Genomic DNA, 22,464 nt, shown 5'->3' with positions numbered 1-22,464 from the left:
AAACACATGACAGTCACATTTATCCTTATGAAATAACAGAATGAATTGATGGAGAGTAAACAGAAATTGTCTCCTTAGAAAATGTTTTTTTGTTACAGACTTTGCTGCAGTTTGAGGATTTTTCAGGATTGGCTTGAAAATGAATGGACAACATAAAGGACGGACACAGATATTTTGCTTCTTTTAAATACACTCCTGACTTTTGCTCAAAAAACACAGCAAAATCTGCAACAAAAACGCTGCATTTCTGCAATGTGGGACCTTAGTCTTAAGGACAGAAGTGATAACCCTAATCATTATTCCTTCAGTCTTCCTTGACACAGCTTGACATAACCAATAGCACTCAAGGCTACATTTCAGTATACATTATATGTAAGGCTACGTTTATATCTGAGCAGGAGTCTCTGTTGGAGATCTGCGTCAGAACCCGACAGAAATCGGCAAAGAGAAAATATACTCTCCGCAGGTTTCAATATACTCCATTATAGTCTATGGGGACATTTAGTGGTCCGACTCTCCGTCACTCGGGTCCCCTATCGGACCCAAACGATGGACAGCCATGTGCAGATGTGAACCAAGCCTAAAAACGCAGACAATGCAATTTCTATATGCTGTAGATTAGGTTAAATGGATCTTCTACATTTATCTTAATAACTTGGATACAAATAATCCAAAAGGAACTGCTCTAAGTAGTACAACACATTAACGGATAACCCCCTCCCCCCTTCATACTATACTTCATAAACACTTATGATATATGTTGCTGTCACATGAAAATCTATTTTATTGATATTATACTCACAAGAAACATTTTTCCTACATTGTAGAACACATATCAATATAGTTAGAATACAGAAGTGTAAGGGCAAAGCTACAACAGTGCCTTAAACCTGCAGTTCCCCAAGGCATCACAATTACAGTAAGCACAGCCAGATTACATAAGCATAGATATCTGTGTTATAAATAACATTTGTATCTACCCTGTTTGTTTTGTACATTGTAACTGTCTATACAGTTCTCTGTTAAAGTGTCAAGATTAAGCCATATTTGACCTGCTGTAACACGAATAGTATACTGCATTTGGTAATGTAAGCACTCGTATGTATAAATGTACAATATTAACGAAACATGTACAATTCCACAGAAGTGATGCTATTGGATAAAATAATAATATGCTACATTTTTGTAGCTCATAGGTTTTCATTTCGGTTGTAAAATGTTTAATATTTATATTTTTTCTACATTTCTGTTAATTTGATTATTAGTATATGTGGCAGGGATTACATTGTTCTAGCTATTGTTTGATTTCATTGTGTAGGTAGTGTATAAACCCTATAGTAGGCAGTCTGATGTGTAACCCAAACTTCCCAATATACCAGCAATTTGTTGTGTAGTCTGGACCTCCCCTACAGCAGCAGGCTGGGGTTTTATCTATACCAGCATTCTGGCTATGTTAAGTAAGAATTATCTCCCCACAATGACCTACAGGCTTTATAGTCTGGACCATTTCATACAATAAAGGAACAATCTACAGTAGTTGTGCAGTCTGGTCCCTTACATGGCAGCTGTCTGATTGTATAGCCTGGACAAGGCCCTGTAACTATGCTGTCTAGTCCAAAGCCACAGCTGGCTATGTAGTCTGAACCACACCCAGTAAATGCAGTCTTGATGGGGAGTCCGGATGGGAATGGGAATGGAAGGAGGGAGACTACTCGACATTAGGACAAAGGAAGGTTGGGGGTAGTATTTTTTGCTGGTACCCAACAACTTAAAAATTGACAGCCTATCCTAATGCCAATTTATAAAAAATAAAATGATTCCATCCATTTTATGACCAATCATCATTGAAAGAAATCAACGTAGTGGAGACTGTAATATCTTGAACATTTTTATGTAACTGCAGTATTCAACCTATTATTTGATGATTTTATACATATCTTATACTAAATTTCTTATAGCTGGTATACTTATTTTTGCTTGAAATGTAGTAAGCGGTTCCCAACCAAAAAAAAAAATCAAAATGATAATTGACTAAAACTTTGAGCAGCTATTTTATTTCAGTATATTAACTCGAGCACTTATTCATTGATGGCTGCACAGATTTGTGATCATTTCCTCTCCTCTTTCTCCGCCTCTGAGCTTACTCGCGGACTTTAAATGGGCAGTGTGTAATTAGTATTAATAGGGAACATTATTGAAATAAAGCTAGAAAATCTCTCATCTGTAGCTGATCGTTTTAATATTCCTATTCTCAGTTCCAGGAGCAGCACGGACACCGCCATGTCCTGACAATAATCATCTAGTACATTTTCCACCCTTCATTTAAAATGTAGCTACTAAGCATCTATCACTTAAGTAAATCAGAATGTATTAAATACATCTGCAAGTTAACAAAAAAGGGCTTGGCTGTAGGGTTTGTAGTGCCGCTAAAGAATCCAAGTTTAAAGAAACAGCAAACTTATCTACACAAAAATTCTGAGCTCTGGTTGGGGGGGGGGGGGATAACTGTGGATTGGTCAATCCAACATATTGTAGAGACACTAAACTTTCATACAAAATGTAGTAATTCTGGCTTCTTTCCATTAAATCCTGCACTGGAATCCACTTCTGTTCCTTCTGTATTATTTTGCTTTGATTTTTTCAAAGGCTTCTCACTAGAGTACGGGTGTAGTTCTCTAAGAAAACAGGGAAAGTGTGTCTGGGGAGGGGATCACTATACACAGATATATCTCAGCCATTATAAAACCTAGAACAGTGCTTTTAGTGTCATATGGAGTATATATACTGTAAATACAGTCAGGATTGGCATATCTATATGTAGCTTCTCCAATGACTGTTTTCTCAACTGACGGCATCTCTAGAAACAATACAGACAAAACAGCCATCTTAGTGCCATGTGAAAAATGAGAATCTCATCTTTCATATGGCACAAAATTACTGTTTTAAGTTTTATAACTGTATAAAGTGACTGCCCCCAGACTCAGTTTCCCTGCTTTATAGATATACACCAGTGAGAAGCCAGTGAGAGAAACAAGACAATACAGAAACGACAGAATTGGATTTCATGGAGGCCATGCCAGGACATCTTACCAATAAGCAAAACAAAGGAGCAATGGCTCGGCCTGTTAGCACAGTCCATTGAAGTAGATTGGGCTGAATGTTTACACTGTTGGCCATAAAGAACAGTATGTCATATTCTGAATATGTAACTCTGTATAACATTAATTTGTTCATGTATTAAAATGTATGTTGTAGACCTGTGGTATTCATCATGCTATTCTACTAACCTTTACAGTATTTTGTCCTGTCACTATTACACCACTAGCAGCCCAATCCAATGCCATGTGATCGGCAGTGATTCAGGTTGCCTGGTGCTGTATCATTATAGAGTGACTACTGCTAATTTACTTACAATGCAGGCACAGGTTACCTATCTTCTGTAGACTGCTACTGTACATATTTTTACTCATGTACTGTTATGACTACTATTTTAAGTTTCACAGTATTTTCAGACCACATGGTCCAGCTCAGAATTTGCAATGGCCAGATAATTCTGCATGGGAATTTATGACCCTGATTCAAATGGGGAAAATTCTAAAGAGGAAAGACACCTGAACCATTTTTACATGTATATCAAAATGTCATTTTTTTTTTTTTATGGAAACGGTTATAGTAACTGTTTCTATAAAAGTTAAATCTCTTCTCTATGAAAGCATGAGAAATCCTAGCTATAAACAAATATTATTTGCTCCAGTAAGCCAATGGATGTATCCCAGAGAACCTCCCTCTATGTGAATCCGCTGCATTATTGAGTCACTAAAAGAATTTGCTGACTAGAGATGGGGGAACTTTCTGAAGGTTCGTCACAAACCATAGGTGCTATTAGTAAAACAGGGAGTATAATTTTTTATTATGTTTCCATATCTCCAGTGGGTATCCACTTGGTATACTCTGGGGCCTGAAGACTGGCCATGTGTGAGGGATGGTTTGGGGGGATGGATCCCAACAAACAGTTGGATCTGAAACCTTTGAGTTGAATCTGGTTCGCTCATCATTAGAGGTGACTGAAAGCCTCACTATGAAGGCTCCAAAAATCTGATCAGCAGGTTGGGTGTTATTAATGTACAAGTAGTAACCATCAATCAGTTTCCCACTGTCCCAGCCATTCTCTTATTTTATGCCAACTACAGAAAAACTGAGGTGTGACTACTAAAGGTAACCTCAATATCCCACTTTAGTCACTACCACTGGGGTTCAGGAAGAAACATTGAGTTTAGAGAATTTGTTTGACAGCAGCTTTAGTTTGGAGAGCCATGGTCACAATTTCCTAACTAATAAAATGTTAACTATTTGGGGCTGAAAACTGTATATTTCTTAAGAGCATTTTCAGATGACAAAATCCCCACAATGATTTCGGGACATATTTTATGTCATTATCTATGTGAAATGTTTTCAATGGGAATCAAGGTTTTGGTTTACATGGCCTCAGTTTTAAAAATCTTTGGAGGGTTTCCGCATACAGATTATTAGTTTTAATCTGTATAACTGCAGCACACCAAATCTGCGAATTTACGCCCCAGGCTCCTTGTTTAGATTTTTTTAGCTATCTGATCATATCTTAAATATTTAAAGACCCTTTTTTGCACATAGAAAAATTTAGGTGAGAACCTGACCAAACATGTCCCACATACTCGTACATTTACCCTTCTCTAAAACAAACAGTAACAGACGTTATTGATTTGATCTTATATGTCCATTTTCTTTATATCATTCATCTCTTGGAGAAACCGTTCTGATTAATCTGTAAAAAGCAACCCTACTACTTACACCCAGATAGTATTATAGATGAAAAAGAAAAAAAATGACAATCCCAAGATGCATTTCAATATTTTTGTCTTGATATCGAGCAGCGCTTGTTAAAATGGCAATGTAAAATCACTCTGATGCATCCACTCTTATTACTTTCCCTATAATTAATGAATGTTACTTGTCAGGTTTAGTAAAAAAACAATTCCTAGTCATTTATGCCACATATATCCTTCACAGAGGAGACAGTCACATAATTCAGAAGTTCCGTTTGGTAGCTATTTGTCAATCATCTGCGGTATAATTGGAGGTGGCTATGCTGTTGATTGAACAAAATACTACTATATGTCATGATGTCTCTTGAAGCTGTCAAGACTGTGTAGCCTATGAAGTACAAAGCAATCTTCAAATGAATGATGAACTGACTAGGTGCTTCTATGATCGCGGTTGAAAAGACTGCTTTTAATTCATGTAAGGGAGAAAAGTGAGACCTGTCTCTCCGAGGCAAAAAAAATAAGAAAGTTGCAATTAATATTATAGCAAAAGGTTGAAGTTATAAAATATTTTGGAATATATTGAAGTTTGTAAAGGCAGCAGTGTGTGTATATGGCTAAGCGGTATATAGCAGAGCTCATATAACATCTGTATACTGTGCAGAAATGGGTTTTATACCTGAAGGGTGATGTTCTTGTCACATACATTGAAGTGTCTTACAAGATTTCTGAAATCTCTGACAGAGTGACATAATAAGGAAATTTGCATTTTTCACTTCAGGTAGACAGTAGATTATCTTACACAGCTTCTTTTCTTGCACAGAGTCTGCAAATCATATTCTTAATATTCTCAAGTATGTACTCCAAAAGGATCACATCATAGCACCCATACATGAAGTATATTTCAAGGGTACCCCTCATGATCTCCAAAATACCACTAAATGTAAGTACACAAATTATAAGAGACAATCATATCAAGGTATTTCTATTTCTGGCAAAACTAAGTCATCATTACAGCTGTCACATGGCTTGTCATCCAGCTTTTTCAGATTCCTGAATGGCAAATGTGTCTGGTTAAAGTGGTAATTTGATGAGCAAGAACTTTTCATAGTGCATTCCTTGCACTGGATAAACATAGAAGAGGGTCCCTGGCACCCTAGTTATTAGATTTGTAGAGAGCAGCAGTGGTGGCTGGAAGTCTCATTCCTGCTGTTTGTGCTCGGACTCTCTGTGAAGTCGCCTACTCAGCTCTACTCCAATTGTTTTTACACAGAGAAGCACCAAGTCATGTGACCAGGCCCCAGCGCTCAAACAGCACTAGGGGCGTCCCCAATGCTGCAAGAGAACTCTCCAGCGCCACCTCCATCTTCTTCAGGAACAGGTCTTCTTCGCATCTTCTTCTGGCGGTGGCTTCAATTTTAGGCCTTGGGCCTAGGTCAAAGCCGACTGCGCACGCCCACCAGCCACAAGAAAATGGCTGCTTGTGGCCGGCAGGCATGCACAGTTGGCTGCCTGAGGTTTAGAAGTTTGAAGCCACCGCCGGAAGAAGATGCAAAGAAGACCCTTCCTGAGGAAGATGGAGGTGGCGCAGGAGAGTTCTCTTGTAGTACTGGGGACGCCCCCAGTGCTGCGAGAGAACTCATTTGCATACCAACGAAAACCGTATTATATAATGAACGGCGGCGCGGAGAAGATATCTAAAAGGTAGTTGAAGAATAGCCTTTCTTAAGGCTATTCCTACATAGGTAGAAAAGATTGAGTTTTAATGATAGGATCCCATTAACCACACTAAGGATAATTAAACTCCTTATTACCCATAACCAGGGCCGCCATCAGGAATTTTGAGGCCCCATACAGCCTAAGTGTCTGGGTGTCTGGCCCCCCCCACCACCAATTTAAAACTACTTTATTTTGCGACATACCAATTATGTATTAAATTTAAATTTTTCTCTACATCTTTAGGCAATGAGTCGATTCATGTCCCTCCATCTCTGCCCCCAGATTCATGTCCCCACATCTCTGCCCCCAGATTCATGCCCCCTCCATCTCTGCCCCCAGATTCATGTACCCACATCTCTGCCCCCAGATTCATGTCCCTCCATCTCTGCCCTAAGATTCATGTCCCTCCATCTCTGCCCCCAGATTCATGTCCCCTCCATCTCTGCCCCCAGATTCATGTCCCTCCATCTCTGCCCTCAGATTCATGTCCCTCCATCTCTGCCCCCAGATTCATGTCCCCACATCTCTGCCCCCAGATTCATGCCCCCTCCATCTCTGCCCCCAGATTCATGTCCCCACATCTCTGCCCCCAGATTGATGTCCCTCCATCTCTGCCCCCAGATTCATGTCCCTCCATCTCTGCCCCCAGATTCATGTCCCCACATCTCTGCCCCCAGTGTGATGCCGTCCTCTCCTTCATCTGCCCCCAGTTTCATGTTCCACCTCAATGTGTACACACATTACACTTACCTTCTCCTCACTCCCCCGCCGCTCTCTCCGCAGTCTCGCTAATACTGTTGTAGGCGCGATGTGACGTCATCATATCGCGTCTACACAGCCAGTAGCCGAGGACACGGCAAAGCAAGGAGCTGAACTGTGACAGCTCCTTGCTTTAGCCTTGTATGTATTTAACTCAGATCTGTGTCCTCTGGATGCAGATCTGAGTTGAAATTGGGACATACCTCCCACCAACCGGGACCGTGGGACACATCACCGGAATCGTGAATGTCCCGCGGAAATCGGGACGGTTGGGAGGTATGCCCAGTGAGCAGCGCCGAGCTCCAGCTCCTCGCAAAGGTGCAGTACTCCCACTCACCAGCTTCAATACGGGTAGTACTGCGCCTGTGCGAGGCGCGAGTCTGCAGTACTACCCGCTCGCTGGCTTCAATACGGGTAGTACTGCGCCTGTGCGAGGAGCTGGAGCTCGGCGCTGCTCACGGGGCACAATGACTGCTGCAGGCGCCAGGGGGCCAGCACACGGTGGTGGGCCAAAATAGGGCCCCATTTTTCAATTTGGCTGGGCCCCTGACGCCAGTAGCAGTAATACTGGCCTATCGGCGGCCATGCCCGTAACCATCACTATTAAGAATTTGCTCAAAGTGATGAGGTAGGGGGCCCAGACAAAAGATTGCACTGGAGCCCACAAGACTTTAGTTATGCCAATGGATCTACTCCTACAAGCCTTTTCCTACTGTGCAACATGTGAAAATTTGCAAAAACTTGCAAGCTTGTGAAAATTTACCTATAAGGACTAGGAAACCTGGATGAATCAGAAAGTAACCACATTCATTTGGGTGTTAATACATCCCAATGGACTTTCTTAATCCAGCATAATAAAAGCAGAACCGGTTTAATCCATGCAGAAATCTCTCTCATGAAAAGCTGGGTGCTAAGCCATCTGACTGCCATATTTGCTGTTGCTCAGCTCTCTCCAGATTTTATTATTTCAAAGACTTCTCCATATTAGAAATTGCACACTTGGCCTTACAAGTGGCCACATCACTGCAAAGCTCAGTGCTACTATACGGAGTGCCAACATGATTTGCATAAGGATTTTATTACATTAAGGGTGCATTCACACTGAGTAAACGCTAGCTTATTTTGTGGAGTAAAATTACACTTGTAAATTTTGCTATCCCATTGACTTCAATGATATTTTTTTACAAGTGTAAAAATACGCCTGTAAAAAATACGCCTGTAAAAAATACGCCTGTAAAAATACGCCTGTAAAATGTCATTGAAGTCAATGGGATAGCAAAATTTACAAGTGTAATTTTACTCTACAAAATAAGCTAGCGTTTACTCAGTGTGAATGCACCCTAATACTGTAAATGCCTGCTTTATAATAGCAACAGGATCTAACAAACACAATCTGCAAAACTATAGTCTTGTATATTCTATCTGTATCGTCAGCGCTCTGGTAAGGGTTAATTTTATCTCAATAGTGTTCATCAATACTGATTAAATTGTCAACGCTGCAAACCATACAGAATACAAGACCTGACCAGAGAAAAAAAGGAATTGAAATACCGGGACTATAAAGAAGGTAAGAAAAGATGACCAACCTGTGTGCTGCCTCCGATGTTTAGTAAGGGCGTGACGTGTCCCACCAGCAAAGCCACAAAGGTCACACAAGAACGACTTCTCGCCTGTTGCAACAATAAACAGATGTGGGATTGTAGAGGTCACAGATCGTTAAAACATATCTATCAAGGCTTTCAGGGTTACTAATTCCTCCAATCAAATGTTTCCATGTAAATATGTCAAATGGGAATGAAATTACCACTGCGGTTTATTGACTGTGATAAAATCTGAAAAGCACCACTGAACATAATTACATACTTGTCAGACCCATAAAAATTAGCTTTATTATCAATGGAATGGTTTTGTACAACTTCATTTCTGTTAGATGCCTTCCAGATGGGGCTGCTTTATGCACTTGAACAGTTTTTATGCATATCCTGATTTTTTTTTGATTTTTTTTTATAATTCCCATACATCTGGCCTTTCTTAGAACACTAAATATTGTCTAAAATGTACAATACGAGTACATATTATACAATTACATTCTGAATTTACTCACATGCTATGTTTGTGTATATTATTACATTTATTTTTTGTGTTAGCAAGCTAAATAAATGAATTTTATGTCTTCTTAATCATAATGGTTTGTATATGGAGCACTAAAACAAAACTGCAAAAGAAAGCAAACACAACTTGTAATATTTATTGTAACCCTATGGAGCAGGAGGGGGGTAGATCCAGAGTGTAGGTGGTTCTCTAGCGAACACCATTGACAAACAATAATTCTATCTGGTTTCCATTGGATAGCAGAGATCAGCATGTAAAAAAAAATGTGGAATGGATATTGAAGCTCAAGCTGTGGCTAAATCCACAGCCATGCAGTCCTACAGATGTAGCAGGGTTGAGCTTGTCATTCGATAGAAAGACATACTAGAGGAATTTGTCAACACATTTAAGCCAGTTTTCTGACGTAGACGGGTGATAACATGCCATATCTTTGGCACAATGCCCTTTCTTATGCCAAACATGCACCACATCCCCCATTTCTGCACCTCACTAACCACCTTATGTGAATGTGGGAGGAGCAGGGTGTAGAGTAGGATGAGCCAGGAACCCTTAGCCTTTCATATTTATTATACCTCAAACCAGTTCTTGAAGGAATTGTGTCCGTTCCCAAATGGCGTAGACTTACGTTCTGAAGAATGGGTGTTCACCTGATTCATTAAGAGGCCAGAGATTGTGCCTTTATTAAGAATAGCATACGAAACCCCTGTCTTAATAAATCTGCCCTACCTTATATCACTTAAGCCTGCCAGTAAATATACTGGAGGCAGAGGCGGTGCCGGATGCCCCGGGTCCACTGACTTTGTGAGACCCACCATTAATTCTTTACTTTTACCTAGATCTGTGTCTTCAGACACTGATCTAGTTAAAACCCATCCAGTCTTGTAAACCGCAAGCCACTTAAGGCCTGCGGTTTACAAGACACCAAAACCAGACAAAACACGTCTGCTGTTGGCACAGGCCAGCACGATGACGTCATAGCATCGAGCCAAGATAATAACGTCTAATGCGTTGACCCTGGACATAGAGCCTAGAGCCAAGAAGAGGAGGCAGAAGCAGCTCCATTCACCAAAGGATCGCAAGTAGGAGAGTACTTCTTTTTGCGCAGTTGCAGGCATTTTAATAGTACAAAGGGTTGTTAGTAGAGATGAGCGAGTACTGTTCGGATCAGCCGATCCGAACAGCACGCTCGCATAGAAATGAATGGACGTAGCCGGCATGCGGGGGTTAAGCGGCCGGCCGCCGTCAAAGCGGAAGTACCAGGTGCATCCATTCATTTCTATGGAGCGTGCAGTTCAGATCGGCTGATCCGAACAGTACTCGCTCCTCTCTAGTTGTTAGGAGGGAAAAATATAAGTGAGGATTTATTAGGGAGAATTAAGACGACAGAGGGTTCATTTATATAAGGGCGATTAGGGGGCATTACTGGGGAGGGAGGTCATTTATATAAGGGGTCACTGGGGGTGCAGTATTTATGTCAGGGGGAATTAGGGGCATTATATAAGGGCAAAATTAATTTACTTAAGATGGCACTTGGGCTTTATTACGACTAAGGCCCAACATAGCGGGCCACAGCAAAAAAGATCTGCAGAAAAAATAAAAATGTGGCTGTAAAGAATCACAGTTTTTCCTGCAGCACTTTTCACAGAAAGTCCACAGAGGTTTCCTGTGCAGCCCAACTTAAGTTGGGCGCCCACTTGGACATGTTCTTCACCCCTGTACTCATCCCCTAGGTATGCCTCTGATTGGAGGTTTTCTCAATTATTATTATAAGACTGGGTTCACACCAGCACTTGTACTACGTTTGGGGATTCTGTTCCCTTCTCCACATGAAAATTGCGAAGAGAAAGTGCTGCTTTCACGAAAGGATCTCTCCACATTTTCCTGCCTTTTCAGGAGGAAACCAGGCAGACCCCATTATAGTCTATGGGGTGCACGGTTTCCGTGATTAACCGCCTTTTTTTATGCAGATTAGATTTCCAAGCGGACCCTCCCGAACGCAGATGTGAACCTTGCTTAAATTAGTATGATAATATCAAAGGGTTTAAAATGTAACAATGAAAAATTGGCTAACCCCCCCCAAAAAAATTGATTTATGCCCATTTTTTATTTGCTTTGAACATGCAATATTTGATAGATTGGTTAAAAGCAAAGGAATCAAACCTACAACACTTTTGCCTTTTTGAGAGAACACGCAAAAGGGCTCCTATAGTTTCCACAGTGTGGCTAACAGCACACAGGCAATGATTGAAAGCTGTTGTGAGTTAAAAATAGGTTTTAGCTGCAATAAAACGCAGCTATTGGCAGACATGGGTTGGCGGGGTTTCAGCTTGCGTATCCATGGCAATAGACTACAAATACAACCTGTGTAGTCTTATCCTCGAAAGATCCCTCAGACCCCCGCTTCATCAAAACTTATGCTACATTTGGTCGTTTAGAAAATGAGAACACAAAATGGTAGGGGATTTTTAATAAATACTTTTAAAGTTGCTTGTTTTGTTTACATTTTATGTAGAGCAATAAAAATGTTGTAAAGGCAGACCTTTTCTTAAAGGGGCTCTATCATTGGGAAAAGTCATTTTTAACTACTCACATCCTTGCATAGCCTTTAGAAAGGCTATTCCACACCTACCTTTAGTATATAAATTGCCTCAGTGGTTTTTGAATGAGCCCGTTTTTATTCATATGCTAATTAGCCTCCATTCAGCACAGGAAGTTCCCAGCAGCATTCATTTCTGCTATTCTCTCCTATCTGTGTGTGCAAGCAGGAAATCAGCAGCAGCCTGTGCTGTATACACCCATAGGAAAGAATAGCAGAGAGGGTGCACAATGGTGCACCAACAGGCTAATTAGCATATGAATAAAACCAGACTTCTTCAAAAACCACTGAGGCAATTTACATACTAAAAGGTAGGTGTAGAATAGTCTTTCTAAAGGCTATGCAAGGATGTGCTTAGTTAAAAATGACTTATCCCAATGATAGAGCCCCTTTAAGAAAACACTCCAAAAAATTAATTGTGGCCCAGAGGATAGGTAAATATCAATTGTAGCAATGGTAATTTCCTTAATGATCACTGTATTTATGATTTATCCACAACCTTCTGGATCCAGGAGTGCAAAGTGACCAGCAATAAGACTCTCCAACTAACAAAACCACTTATCTGAGAAGAGGAAGTCAGTTTTTCTATTCTATTCTTATGAGAAAAAAATGTAAGTCTTATTGGAATGAATAGAGAAATTAACTTCCTGACCACATGAGATACTGTATTCCTTAGGCTGGGTCCACATGGGGATTTTTGGACCGGATTTTGATGCGGAGGAAGTCTCAGAAACTGGTCCAAAAAACGGCATTCCACTCCAGATTAGGCCCAAATGAATGAGCCTAGTCGGGAGGGAGGTGTCGCACCACAGACACTGCAGCGGATTCCGCCGTGGAATCCGTGGCAAGATAGGGCAGGTTGCTTCTTTTTTCCGCGAGCGGCTCAAAACCACTAGTGGAAGAAAGAAGTGAATGGCTTCCATTGAAGTCAATGGGAGGTGTGTTTTTTTTACTGGATTCTGAGGCGGATTCCATGTCAAAATCTGGTCCAAAAATCCCTGTATGAACCCAGCCTTAAAGAGTCAGTGTGTTAGTAAAATGACACAGCTAAAGATAGTAGGTAAATAAAAAATAATACCAGTAAGAAGATTGTCTTCACTATTATTAACACCATATACCTTTCTAATAGACCAGAGAATAAAATTGTTGTCAGGTTGTCAGGCTGCTCCTTTATGGCTCTGTTCCCATTAGCATCATAGTTTCTGTTCTTAACAGAGCCATACAAGGCATAGTAGCTTAACCAGGTATCTCCCAGGGTACCCACATTTTTTATTGGAAAAACAAAGCTGCAGAATGCGCTATTCATGCCTCGATGTGTCTCAAAATAAATCCATAAAAAGGTTATTCAAATTATTTAAATTTATTTACAGACCATGCTTCCAATTCACAACCAGTTCTTCCAATATCACAACCCACGTGCATTTTAGTAACGTACTTCTCCAACTCAAAATCAAAGAGCATTTTCTTAACGTGGGTAGTCAGAAGGCAGAGGGATACAGGAAAGGGATTGGAGTTGTGGACTAATGATGGTCACTGATGTAAAGGTCTGACCAAATTTATATAAAGTGCAGTCAAACTATTCAGTGTATTGCTGCTGACAATGATAGCAATTATCTTTATGTCTATATCTAATGTTGGATCACTAATGGTTAATTTTTACATCTAAAGCCACATTAAAACAAATGCCTACTTTTTTTTTTTTTTTTTTTTTAATCTTAATGGGTACAAATTTTGAGCTGATCCAGAACATGACTGTAATGAATAATGATAAAATGCTATCTGCCTGGGAAGCCTGAAACAAATATATCTCACACCCCCCCCCCCCCAATTCCAGCTTTCTCTGCTTTTTTTTTCTACCATCACCGGCCTGGAGCTGCCGCAGGAGCCAGACAGTGAGGGCATCCGGCTGCACTCCCCGTGGACCATCTGGTTGGACAACCTTCTCTCCCTGGAACAACTGCAGCAGAATGTGAGTACAACCTACACCGTGCGAACAATACAGTGTCTGGAGTGTATATAACAATATCCCCTTCCAACCCCACCCCCCCTTGAAATGAATAGTAAGAGTGAGCTTTCAACTATTTATCCCCCTATCCATAGGATAGGGGATAAATACTAGATTGATGTTGATGGAGGGTCGGGGTTTGGGGTGCAGAAGGTGCTGGGGAACGGGGGGGGGGGGAGTTTGGTTGTCTGTCTGCTGCTTTCCTGAGCTTAAAGGGGCAGACACCCCCCCCCCCCCCAACCCCACACACACACACTTGAAATTCAGTCTGACTACTGCCAGGCTGAATATCGGGTATCTGAAGTGCTCCTATTCCATCGGGAAGGGGTTAATAGGAGCACTGCAGATACTCTACATTCAGCCAGGCTAAATTCAAAGTGGGGGGAAGAAACCCCAGTCCTCAAGCTCAGGGAAGGGGCAGACAGACAACCAAAACACCCCCTTCCCTTCCCGATCACCCAGCATCTACTGCACCCAAAACTCCGGCCATTTTGATATTTGAAATTTTCCAGTAGCTGCTGCATTTCCCCACCCCCACCCTTGGCTTATACTCGAGTCAATAAGTTTTCCCAGGTTTTTGTGGTAAAATTAGGAGCCTCGACTTATATTCGGTTCGGCTTACACTCGAGTATATATGGTAGTTAAAAATGAGTTTTCCCAATGATAGAATCCCTTTAAACAAAATAATGCAAATCAAAATTAAAATCAAGAATCGCCTTACATTAAGTTTAAGATTTTATTTTCGGATAAAAAATCGCTCATATCTACTATATAGACCCCCCCCCCCCCCCCCCCAAAAAAAAAAAAAAAAAAAAAAAAAAAAAAAAAATGTGCCCAGTAAATTCACCCTAGTTCCAGAAACAGATAGCCAGGATATGACCATTTATCTCTGACTATGCAAGGTATTTGGAGCTCTAGCACAAAAGCTGAGCTCCAGCCTCTATAAACATGCATCATAGGGTTCCATCTTACACGTTCTTTGAAATGCCCAACTCCATTATCAGCAGGTTACTACTCTATGGCCTCTCATTTTCCCAGCTTTAAATCTTATTGCTAGAAGTACTGAAGTGTCCTCGCACACTCCAAAGATATACTAATATATAGCCCTATATGATATAGAGACTGCCAAGATTTGTAAAAGCGCTGTGGAATATGATGTCGCTATACAAGTAAGCAAAATAATAATTAAAGAGCCTATTAAAGGGATCCTATCATACAAACTTTTTTTCTTAGTAACACGTCGGAATAGCCTTAAGAAAGGCTATTCTTCTCCTATCTTTCGTTGTCTTCCCCGCGCCGCCGTTCTGTAGGAATCTCGCCTCCATTTTCATCAGGAACGTCCTCTTCATCCAGCGCAGGTTTCAGACTTCTAGGCCTCGGGCAGAGCAGACTGCGCATGCCCACAGGCCACGAGTAAATGGCCGCTTACAATACTTGGTAAGCGGCCATTTTCTTGTGACCTGTGGGCATGCGCAGTCTGCTCTGCCCGAGGTCTAGAAGTCTGAAACCTGCGCTGGAAGAAGAGGATGTTCCTGACAAAGATGGAGGCGGCACTGGAGAGAGTTCTCTGGCAGTATTGGGGACGCCCCCAGTGCTGTTTGAGCGCTGGGGCCCGCCCCCAGTTCTGCGAGAGAAGTAATTTGCACGCCGACAAGAACCGGGATTCCTACAGAACAGCGGTGCGGAGAAGACAACGGAAGGTAAGAGAAGAATAGCTTTTCTTAAGGCTATTCCTATGTGTTACTATGAAAAAAAGTGTTTGTATGATAGGATCCCTTTAACCAATGACAACAACTGGAGTTGGTGGAGGTGGTGAAAGGTCCCCTTTACATGGTCTGGCATTGCCTGGCAAACTACCTGCCTCCAAAATACTACCTGCCAAATACAACAATGAAACCCTGACCCAAGTCTATGAAAATCTGCTGTTGGGCCACACAGTATATTCTACAGGGTGCCATATCATTTTAGAGCCTCCACAATATGTATTCTTACCATGCCTTATGAAAGGCACATTGCTTTTCTTAGTTAAACATTATAGAACTCTGAAGCCATTGTGAAGAGCATGAAGATGTGAAAAACACTACTTCTAAAGAGTCCTGGCTTTGAGACAGAGATTGCTTTTGGCTAGTTGTGAGTACTTTTATTACACTGTCGACACTTGTAACCTTAAAATTTCTTGGACAGACAAAATGAATAATTGCTTTAGGTAACCACATAGAACGTTTACATGATGGCAGAGACAGGAAGGAAAGTGGATTTTTTCTTAACATCTTGAATTAGTTTCAAGTGTGCCATTTTGCATTCAAATGCAGAGAGACGCGGAAACCAATCCTTTATATTCTATTAGAAAACAGCCACTGTCCCCTCTCTCTCATTATGGTGCAGACTACAAGACCTAACAACAAAAATCTATATTATTGATCTAACCAAGTCTCCACAATTATTCTTTAGAAGGAAACACCGACGATAAATTACATCTGCACTGGCTTTTCATCTGCGGTTCGATATAAGTGATCTCTCAGGGCAAGCTGGAGACCTTAAATCGTCAACACCCTTGACAGAGGAGCTAAATAGACCCGGCCTCCCACCAACTGCTTAGGATATTTCTCAATAAAGAACTTTTTAACCTAGAATCTTCACCTATGAGGTGAACATCTGGATCACGGTGCAGCGATTGGGCCATTTTTGGTACATTCATTCCTTTTAATTATACTGTAGGATGTATTGGGAGTGAAGCAGATGTTAACAATTTCCTGACTATGTAGAGGATAGTAGAAACGGGAATAACTAAATAACCTAGGATATTCATGACACCATGATGAACTCAACAGCTGAAACGAAAAAAAAAGGCTAAAAATTAAAAAAAAGTGAAATAAAAACGAAACAAAAAAATATATAATTCACTCAAACAAGCTATAAGGAAACTAAATAGAAGAGTGAGATGAATATAAGCAAACAACAAGAGCAGGTAGCGATATTGTAGCCATGGTTGGCGAGCGCGACAAGAGCATTTATCTCGCAGACTAAAATAAGGCACCATAAAGATTCAATTTTCATTTACAGCATCTAGAAATACAAGGGGATGTTTCAAAGTGGACAACGTCTGCTCTCTCAATGTTCATGTTAATGGTGTTGGTTAAAACATCTTTGCTTTAATTAAAAAAAACAAAAGTATTACTGGCCCATAAATGAGTTTTATATATAACCAGCAAGATAATGAAGACATAATTTCTAACAGACCTGTGTGAGTCCTGTAATGATCTTTCATGGCAGAGGCCGTGAGGAAAGAATAATGGCATGTGGGCCAGGTACATTTAAATGGCTTTTCGCCAGTGTGCAGCTTCATGTGGTTGTTCAGGGCCCATCTCTCTCGAAAACTTCTGTCGCAGACTTTACAGGCAAATTTCCTATAAAGAGAAAAAAAACGCAAATAAGGGCATGAAACATAAGGGTATGCAAAAATTGTAATATTTAACAACAGATATATTTGTAAGGCAGAAAAGAAACAAGACTTGTACAAGCTCGGCCATGCTAAATGCAGCGCCTTCGCTGAGGAGAATTGCAGCCTAGGTCTGTCATGTCTGTATAACCAGGCATTGATTTTTCTGTCGAGGCCTGGCACGTCAGCCATTTATTCTCCGCTTTGCGGTTGGGCCCAACGGGTTTGAAAAATTCTGTTACAGTCCAGTCGCCCCTGAGGCAAATGTGAGAATAGATTTCACCTGTACAGACCTATACCACTTATCCAGGGCATGTGCTGTCAGAGCAAAGGCTAAATGAAAAGCTATCTGTTCAAGAGTGCTCCGACAGCCAAGTGGTGCTAAATGCTGTACTGCGCTCAAATACATCTTTGCTATGCTGCCACATTTAACCCTTCTGTCATGGCGAGCGGGGGTGAGCTATGTACTGCAGTTCATTGGAAGTCCTTTAAATAGACCATAAGAACCTAAACAAATTGTTGGCTATTACAAGTAAACTATACTGTTACAGAGACTAGACTACTGCAAACCAACAACATTCGCAACATTGTTCAGTGTTTTCAGTCAGACAAAAAGGTAAACGTATACAGGTCTGTACCCATTATACATAAATTTACTCACAAACACATAGCTGTATGCATGTATAAAAGTACTGTATACACATATATAATGTAGCATTACAGGCATTTCTTCCACATTGCACTTTTCTACATTACAGTTTAGTCCATTTTTCCTAAATGAAGAATTTTCACTTTCTGAACTTGTATACTATTATTATAGGAACACTACGATTGAGACAGGGGGATGAGCTTGTGCAAAGGACTACACCTGAACTAGAAGTAATACCAGACGGAGAGAAGAAGGAAGAAGAAACACTAAGAGAAGATAGATTTACATTAGACAACATTGCAGAAGACTTAGGCTCCGTTCCCACAGAGTAACGCGCTGCTCATTCTGACATGTAAACACGTGTCAGAGTGAGTGCTTCAAAACAGATCCCATTGACTTCAATGGGTGCCGTCTTACGCGCTACACATTGAAATCAATGGGAGGCTTTTTAACCTATTGATTTCAATGAGTAGCGTGTGTAAGATGGCACCCATTGAAGTCAATGGGATCTGTTTTGAAGCGTTTACTCTGACACGTATTTATGTGTCAGAATGAGCGGCGTGTTACTCCGTGGGAACGGAGCCTTAAGTAGGTACAAGGCTGTGTTGGACTATTTCTATGATGCTGACTCTCAAGGCACGTATCATTGACGGGTCAATCTCTACCTACACTAACATCTTTAAAGCAAAGGGCAAAAAAAAAATCCAAAACAGAAATCACCTTGTATTTCCTAAAGAGAATACCGAATACAGGTATATCTTCAGCATCTAAGCCTTACACCTCTGGAGATATCTCTTCAAAGAAACTTTACATTCAACCCATAGAAATGCTACCAAAATGCCAACTAACCAACCTCTTAAAGAAGTTGTCCAGAATTAGAAAAATATGGCTGCCTTCTTTCACAAACAGTGTCACACCTGGATTGTCTCTGGTATTGTGGCTCGGCTCCTTTGACGTGAACAAGGCTGAACATTTCTATGATCACAATCCGATTAATGTTGATTGTGAATTTAATGTTGCTAGTAAATCCCAACAGTAGTGAAAGATAAGTGAAGGACAAGATCTCAACAAAACAACCATCCCACAATAATACATCAGCAGCATACGTCCTATATACTATAGCAATCCAATGATAAGACACAACTTTGCAAGGGATACCTGAAAAGGTACTATCCGTCCTCCTGGAATATAGTCAATAAACTGTTTTACTTTAACGTACTGGGAGAAATTAAGATGATGGAATGATAGTAAACAGACAACATTCAGTTACTTCCACATTTATACTATCCAATACCATATCTTTATGGCAGTTCGCATATAGTTCTGTAATGTACTTGATTCTAGTTGACCTGCTTCATCATTTTTTTCCAGGTTCTGGCCAATACATATAAGTAATAATGTGATAGCCATGTTGGGTATGGGCAACATTCTTGGTGATTTTTCTGGAGTACTATGTGTTCCAGCAACAAGCATGATATTAGGAGAGATAAGAAGGTTTATAAAGAAAAAATATTTCACAAAGCTACCCCTGCCCCCCTTCGAATAACTGATTGGCAAGGGCACAGGGAGCCAGACCCTACTAAACTAATATTGATGATCTGTCCTAAAGATGGGTAATCAATACTTAAAACCCTGGAAACCTTTTTACAGCCGATCATACACAAGATAATTCACCAGACCTTGCTTTACACATGCATGCTCAGCTGAGCAGTGCACAAGTACTGAATGAAAGATGGAAAAAAAAATTGTTGCCAAAGAGCTTTGGCAGTGGCTTATATTCTTAAAGAGGACCTTTCACCACCTCTACAAACTCTAGAGTTGTCCTCTCTAGTCCCATCATTCCCGAGCAATCAATGCTGTTAATTTTGGTGTCTGATATGGTGTTTAGGCTCTATAGTGTCAGGTGGGCGGTGTCAGGCAGGAGCAGACAAGGGATGTGATTCCTATCTCTGACACTGGCAGCCTCAGTCTGGAACTCTGAATAAGATTTGTTAAAACGGTCTAAAATCAAAACCATCTTGGCTACTACTAATCACAGCGCAGCGTGCACATTGCATTCTCCTGAAAAAAAATGGAAGCTGCATTTTCATTGGTTGCTATGGTCAACAGAGATTTTTTTCTTTTAGACAGTTTAATAAGTCTGTCCCATAATCTTACAAACTGATTAAGATTGAACTGAGGGACTGAAGACAGCAACGGAAGCTTAATGGGGTTGTCCTGGAATTGGACAAATCACAGAAGTCGCCAAACATTTAGGCGTGCACCGTGCCTTTGCTGCTGGAATTCCTACATCCCCGTAACCACTGAATCCACATTAGTGGCCTTAGAGTTCACAAGAGGCTACTTGGTGACAAATTTGAGTGATGTCAGCAGTTTGTTTCCATCCACTGGAGTGCAGGACTGGAGTGCAATAGCAGATGCCAGAGTGCAGGGACCAGAGAGTATAATATTATATGTATATCAGCAAATATGTGACTACATTGGAATATGCCTGCTGCATGTGTGCCTAGAAACCAGTTTCCATACAATACATGTAAAACTATAGGAAAATTGCACAGTCCTATTCTTCACTTCAAGATTGCATCATAGTATAGGGATTTTCCTTATATTTTAGCATATACAGTAATCGATTGCTTTATATTGACTGAGAACCAATTGGTTAGCTCAGAAACAAAACGTGGCAGCATCAATATATCCAAGTATGGAAACTTGTATTAAAAAGAAATTATATATCTAGTATAGTAACACATTGTTTTCAAGGGTCAAGATAACAAAACCAGGGTTAAAAGTAGCTGAAAGTATTCCAAGGAAATGTAGATAGATTATATTTTATTTATGTTGCAACTGACACATCGCACTGTTACCTGTGTCTTACTGAGGTAAAATTAAACTCTCCCGCAGAGAGTTGTCATTCTTCTGAGGAATGATTGACACTTACATCACAGTAGTAAAGCTGCACAGTGTTTCTTTGCACTCTGTAAAATACATGAGATCAGGTAGAGAGAAAAGAAATTGCCACCTTGTTACCCTAGGACAAGTGGAATAAAGGCGGTTCTGTCAGACTTAATACATTTCAAAATGTATCTGCAACACAGATTTTGCAACAGAATAAGATTGCTGCTTTAAGTGATGTATGACTGCTGCTCGGTTATTTAGGAAATGTCCTTGGCACGGTTACAAATTTAAGACAGGTTTACAGGTCTGCTCTACAGTACTATAATAAGACACGTAATAAGAATGTATTAGGTAGCTGCAAAAACACAAGATGGATAAGGGATTACGGGGGCTGTCCTCCAAAAAATAAGTGTAGGACTAATAGGGGCATCACTCTGACCAGTGATTAGCTGGAGAAGCCACGAGACCCAATGAACTCAGGTCAGCAGGGACCCAGGCAACCTGTGGATGGAGGGTTGGGGCACTCTACACTTTCTGTGACTGCATGCCCTCTTTAGTTCAGTGTTTATAAAGGGTTAACGTGATTTATCTTGGGCCAGCCAAATTGGTGAGAGTTGAAAGTGGTGTCTCATGTAGACAACCTCTGTGTAAATGTCCTGCACATTGTCCGGGGGGGGAGACTCATTGGTTGCAGAGGGTACATCTCATACATGAAAAAGCCGTACACCTGGATGTATCATAGCTGATGCAGATTCCCAGCATCATTTATACCAAGTTTTTAAGGTAAATGATAATAATTATGGCCAACGACCTCACCCTTCGCATGTCCTTGTCACAACCCATTTTTTAGGAAAGTGGCAAAGGTGGCGCAAAAAAAAGAAATTAATCCAATTTACATGCAAAAATGTGCAACTTTTTATGCTTTGTATGCCAGAAAACTGATGTAAAAGGCATAACAAATCCATCCCTTAATGTCTATTGCTCTGATCCAATGACATTAATAACTGTAGTGTAAACTCTCCCTAATATGTTATCGGCTGGAGTACCCCTTTACAATCATAGATGACAACGACTTGATCAGTAAGCGTACACTAACATTCACGGCATAATTTTCCTTAATAGGGGACACATTTGACCAATGTAATAGGCATATATGTAGACATTGCTGAGGTGGCCTCTTAGCACCCTGGATTTTCAAAGAGTTTAATCTATGCACCAGGAAAGCTACTGATGGATGCATTAGGGCTAGTTCACACGGGGATTCTGGGTGTGCACATTCTGTCGTGGCTGCCGCAACGGGATGCTGGTGCAGTGCACAGCATCCCGTCACGGCTTTACGCTCTGGATTAGGCCCAAATGAATGGGCCTAGTCCGGAGGGTGCTGTTGCGAGGCGGACGCCACGGCTGAATCAGCCACAGAATCTGCCTGAAGAAAGAGCAGCTCGCTTCTTTTTTCCACTAGCGGGAACAAACCGCTAGCGGAAAAAAGAA

At 40.9% G+C, this 22,464-nt stretch overlaps 1 protein-coding gene across 2 annotated transcripts in view; it reads right to left on the bottom strand.

The window, feature by feature from the left end:
- The window catches only part of ZNF407 (zinc finger protein 407), a 360,082-nt gene that overhangs the window by 108,435 nt on the left and 229,183 nt on the right, over window positions 1-22,464 (bottom strand). For both annotated transcript variants that reach the window (XM_075270737.1, XM_075270738.1), the window contains 2 exons: window positions 17,231-17,397; window positions 8,864-8,947 (listed from right to left, as the gene is read on the bottom strand). In XM_075270737.1, coding sequence (XP_075126838.1) covers window positions 8,864-8,947; window positions 17,231-17,397 — 251 coding nt within the window. The remainder of the gene's footprint in view (window positions 1-8,863; window positions 8,948-17,230; window positions 17,398-22,464) is intronic.

The sequence above is a fragment of the Leptodactylus fuscus genome, chromosome 4 (assembly GCF_031893055.1).
Source record: "Leptodactylus fuscus isolate aLepFus1 chromosome 4, aLepFus1.hap2, whole genome shotgun sequence".
NCBI lineage: Eukaryota > Metazoa > Chordata > Amphibia > Anura > Leptodactylidae > Leptodactylus > Leptodactylus fuscus.
This window is presented reverse-complemented; position numbering and strand designations above follow the sequence as displayed.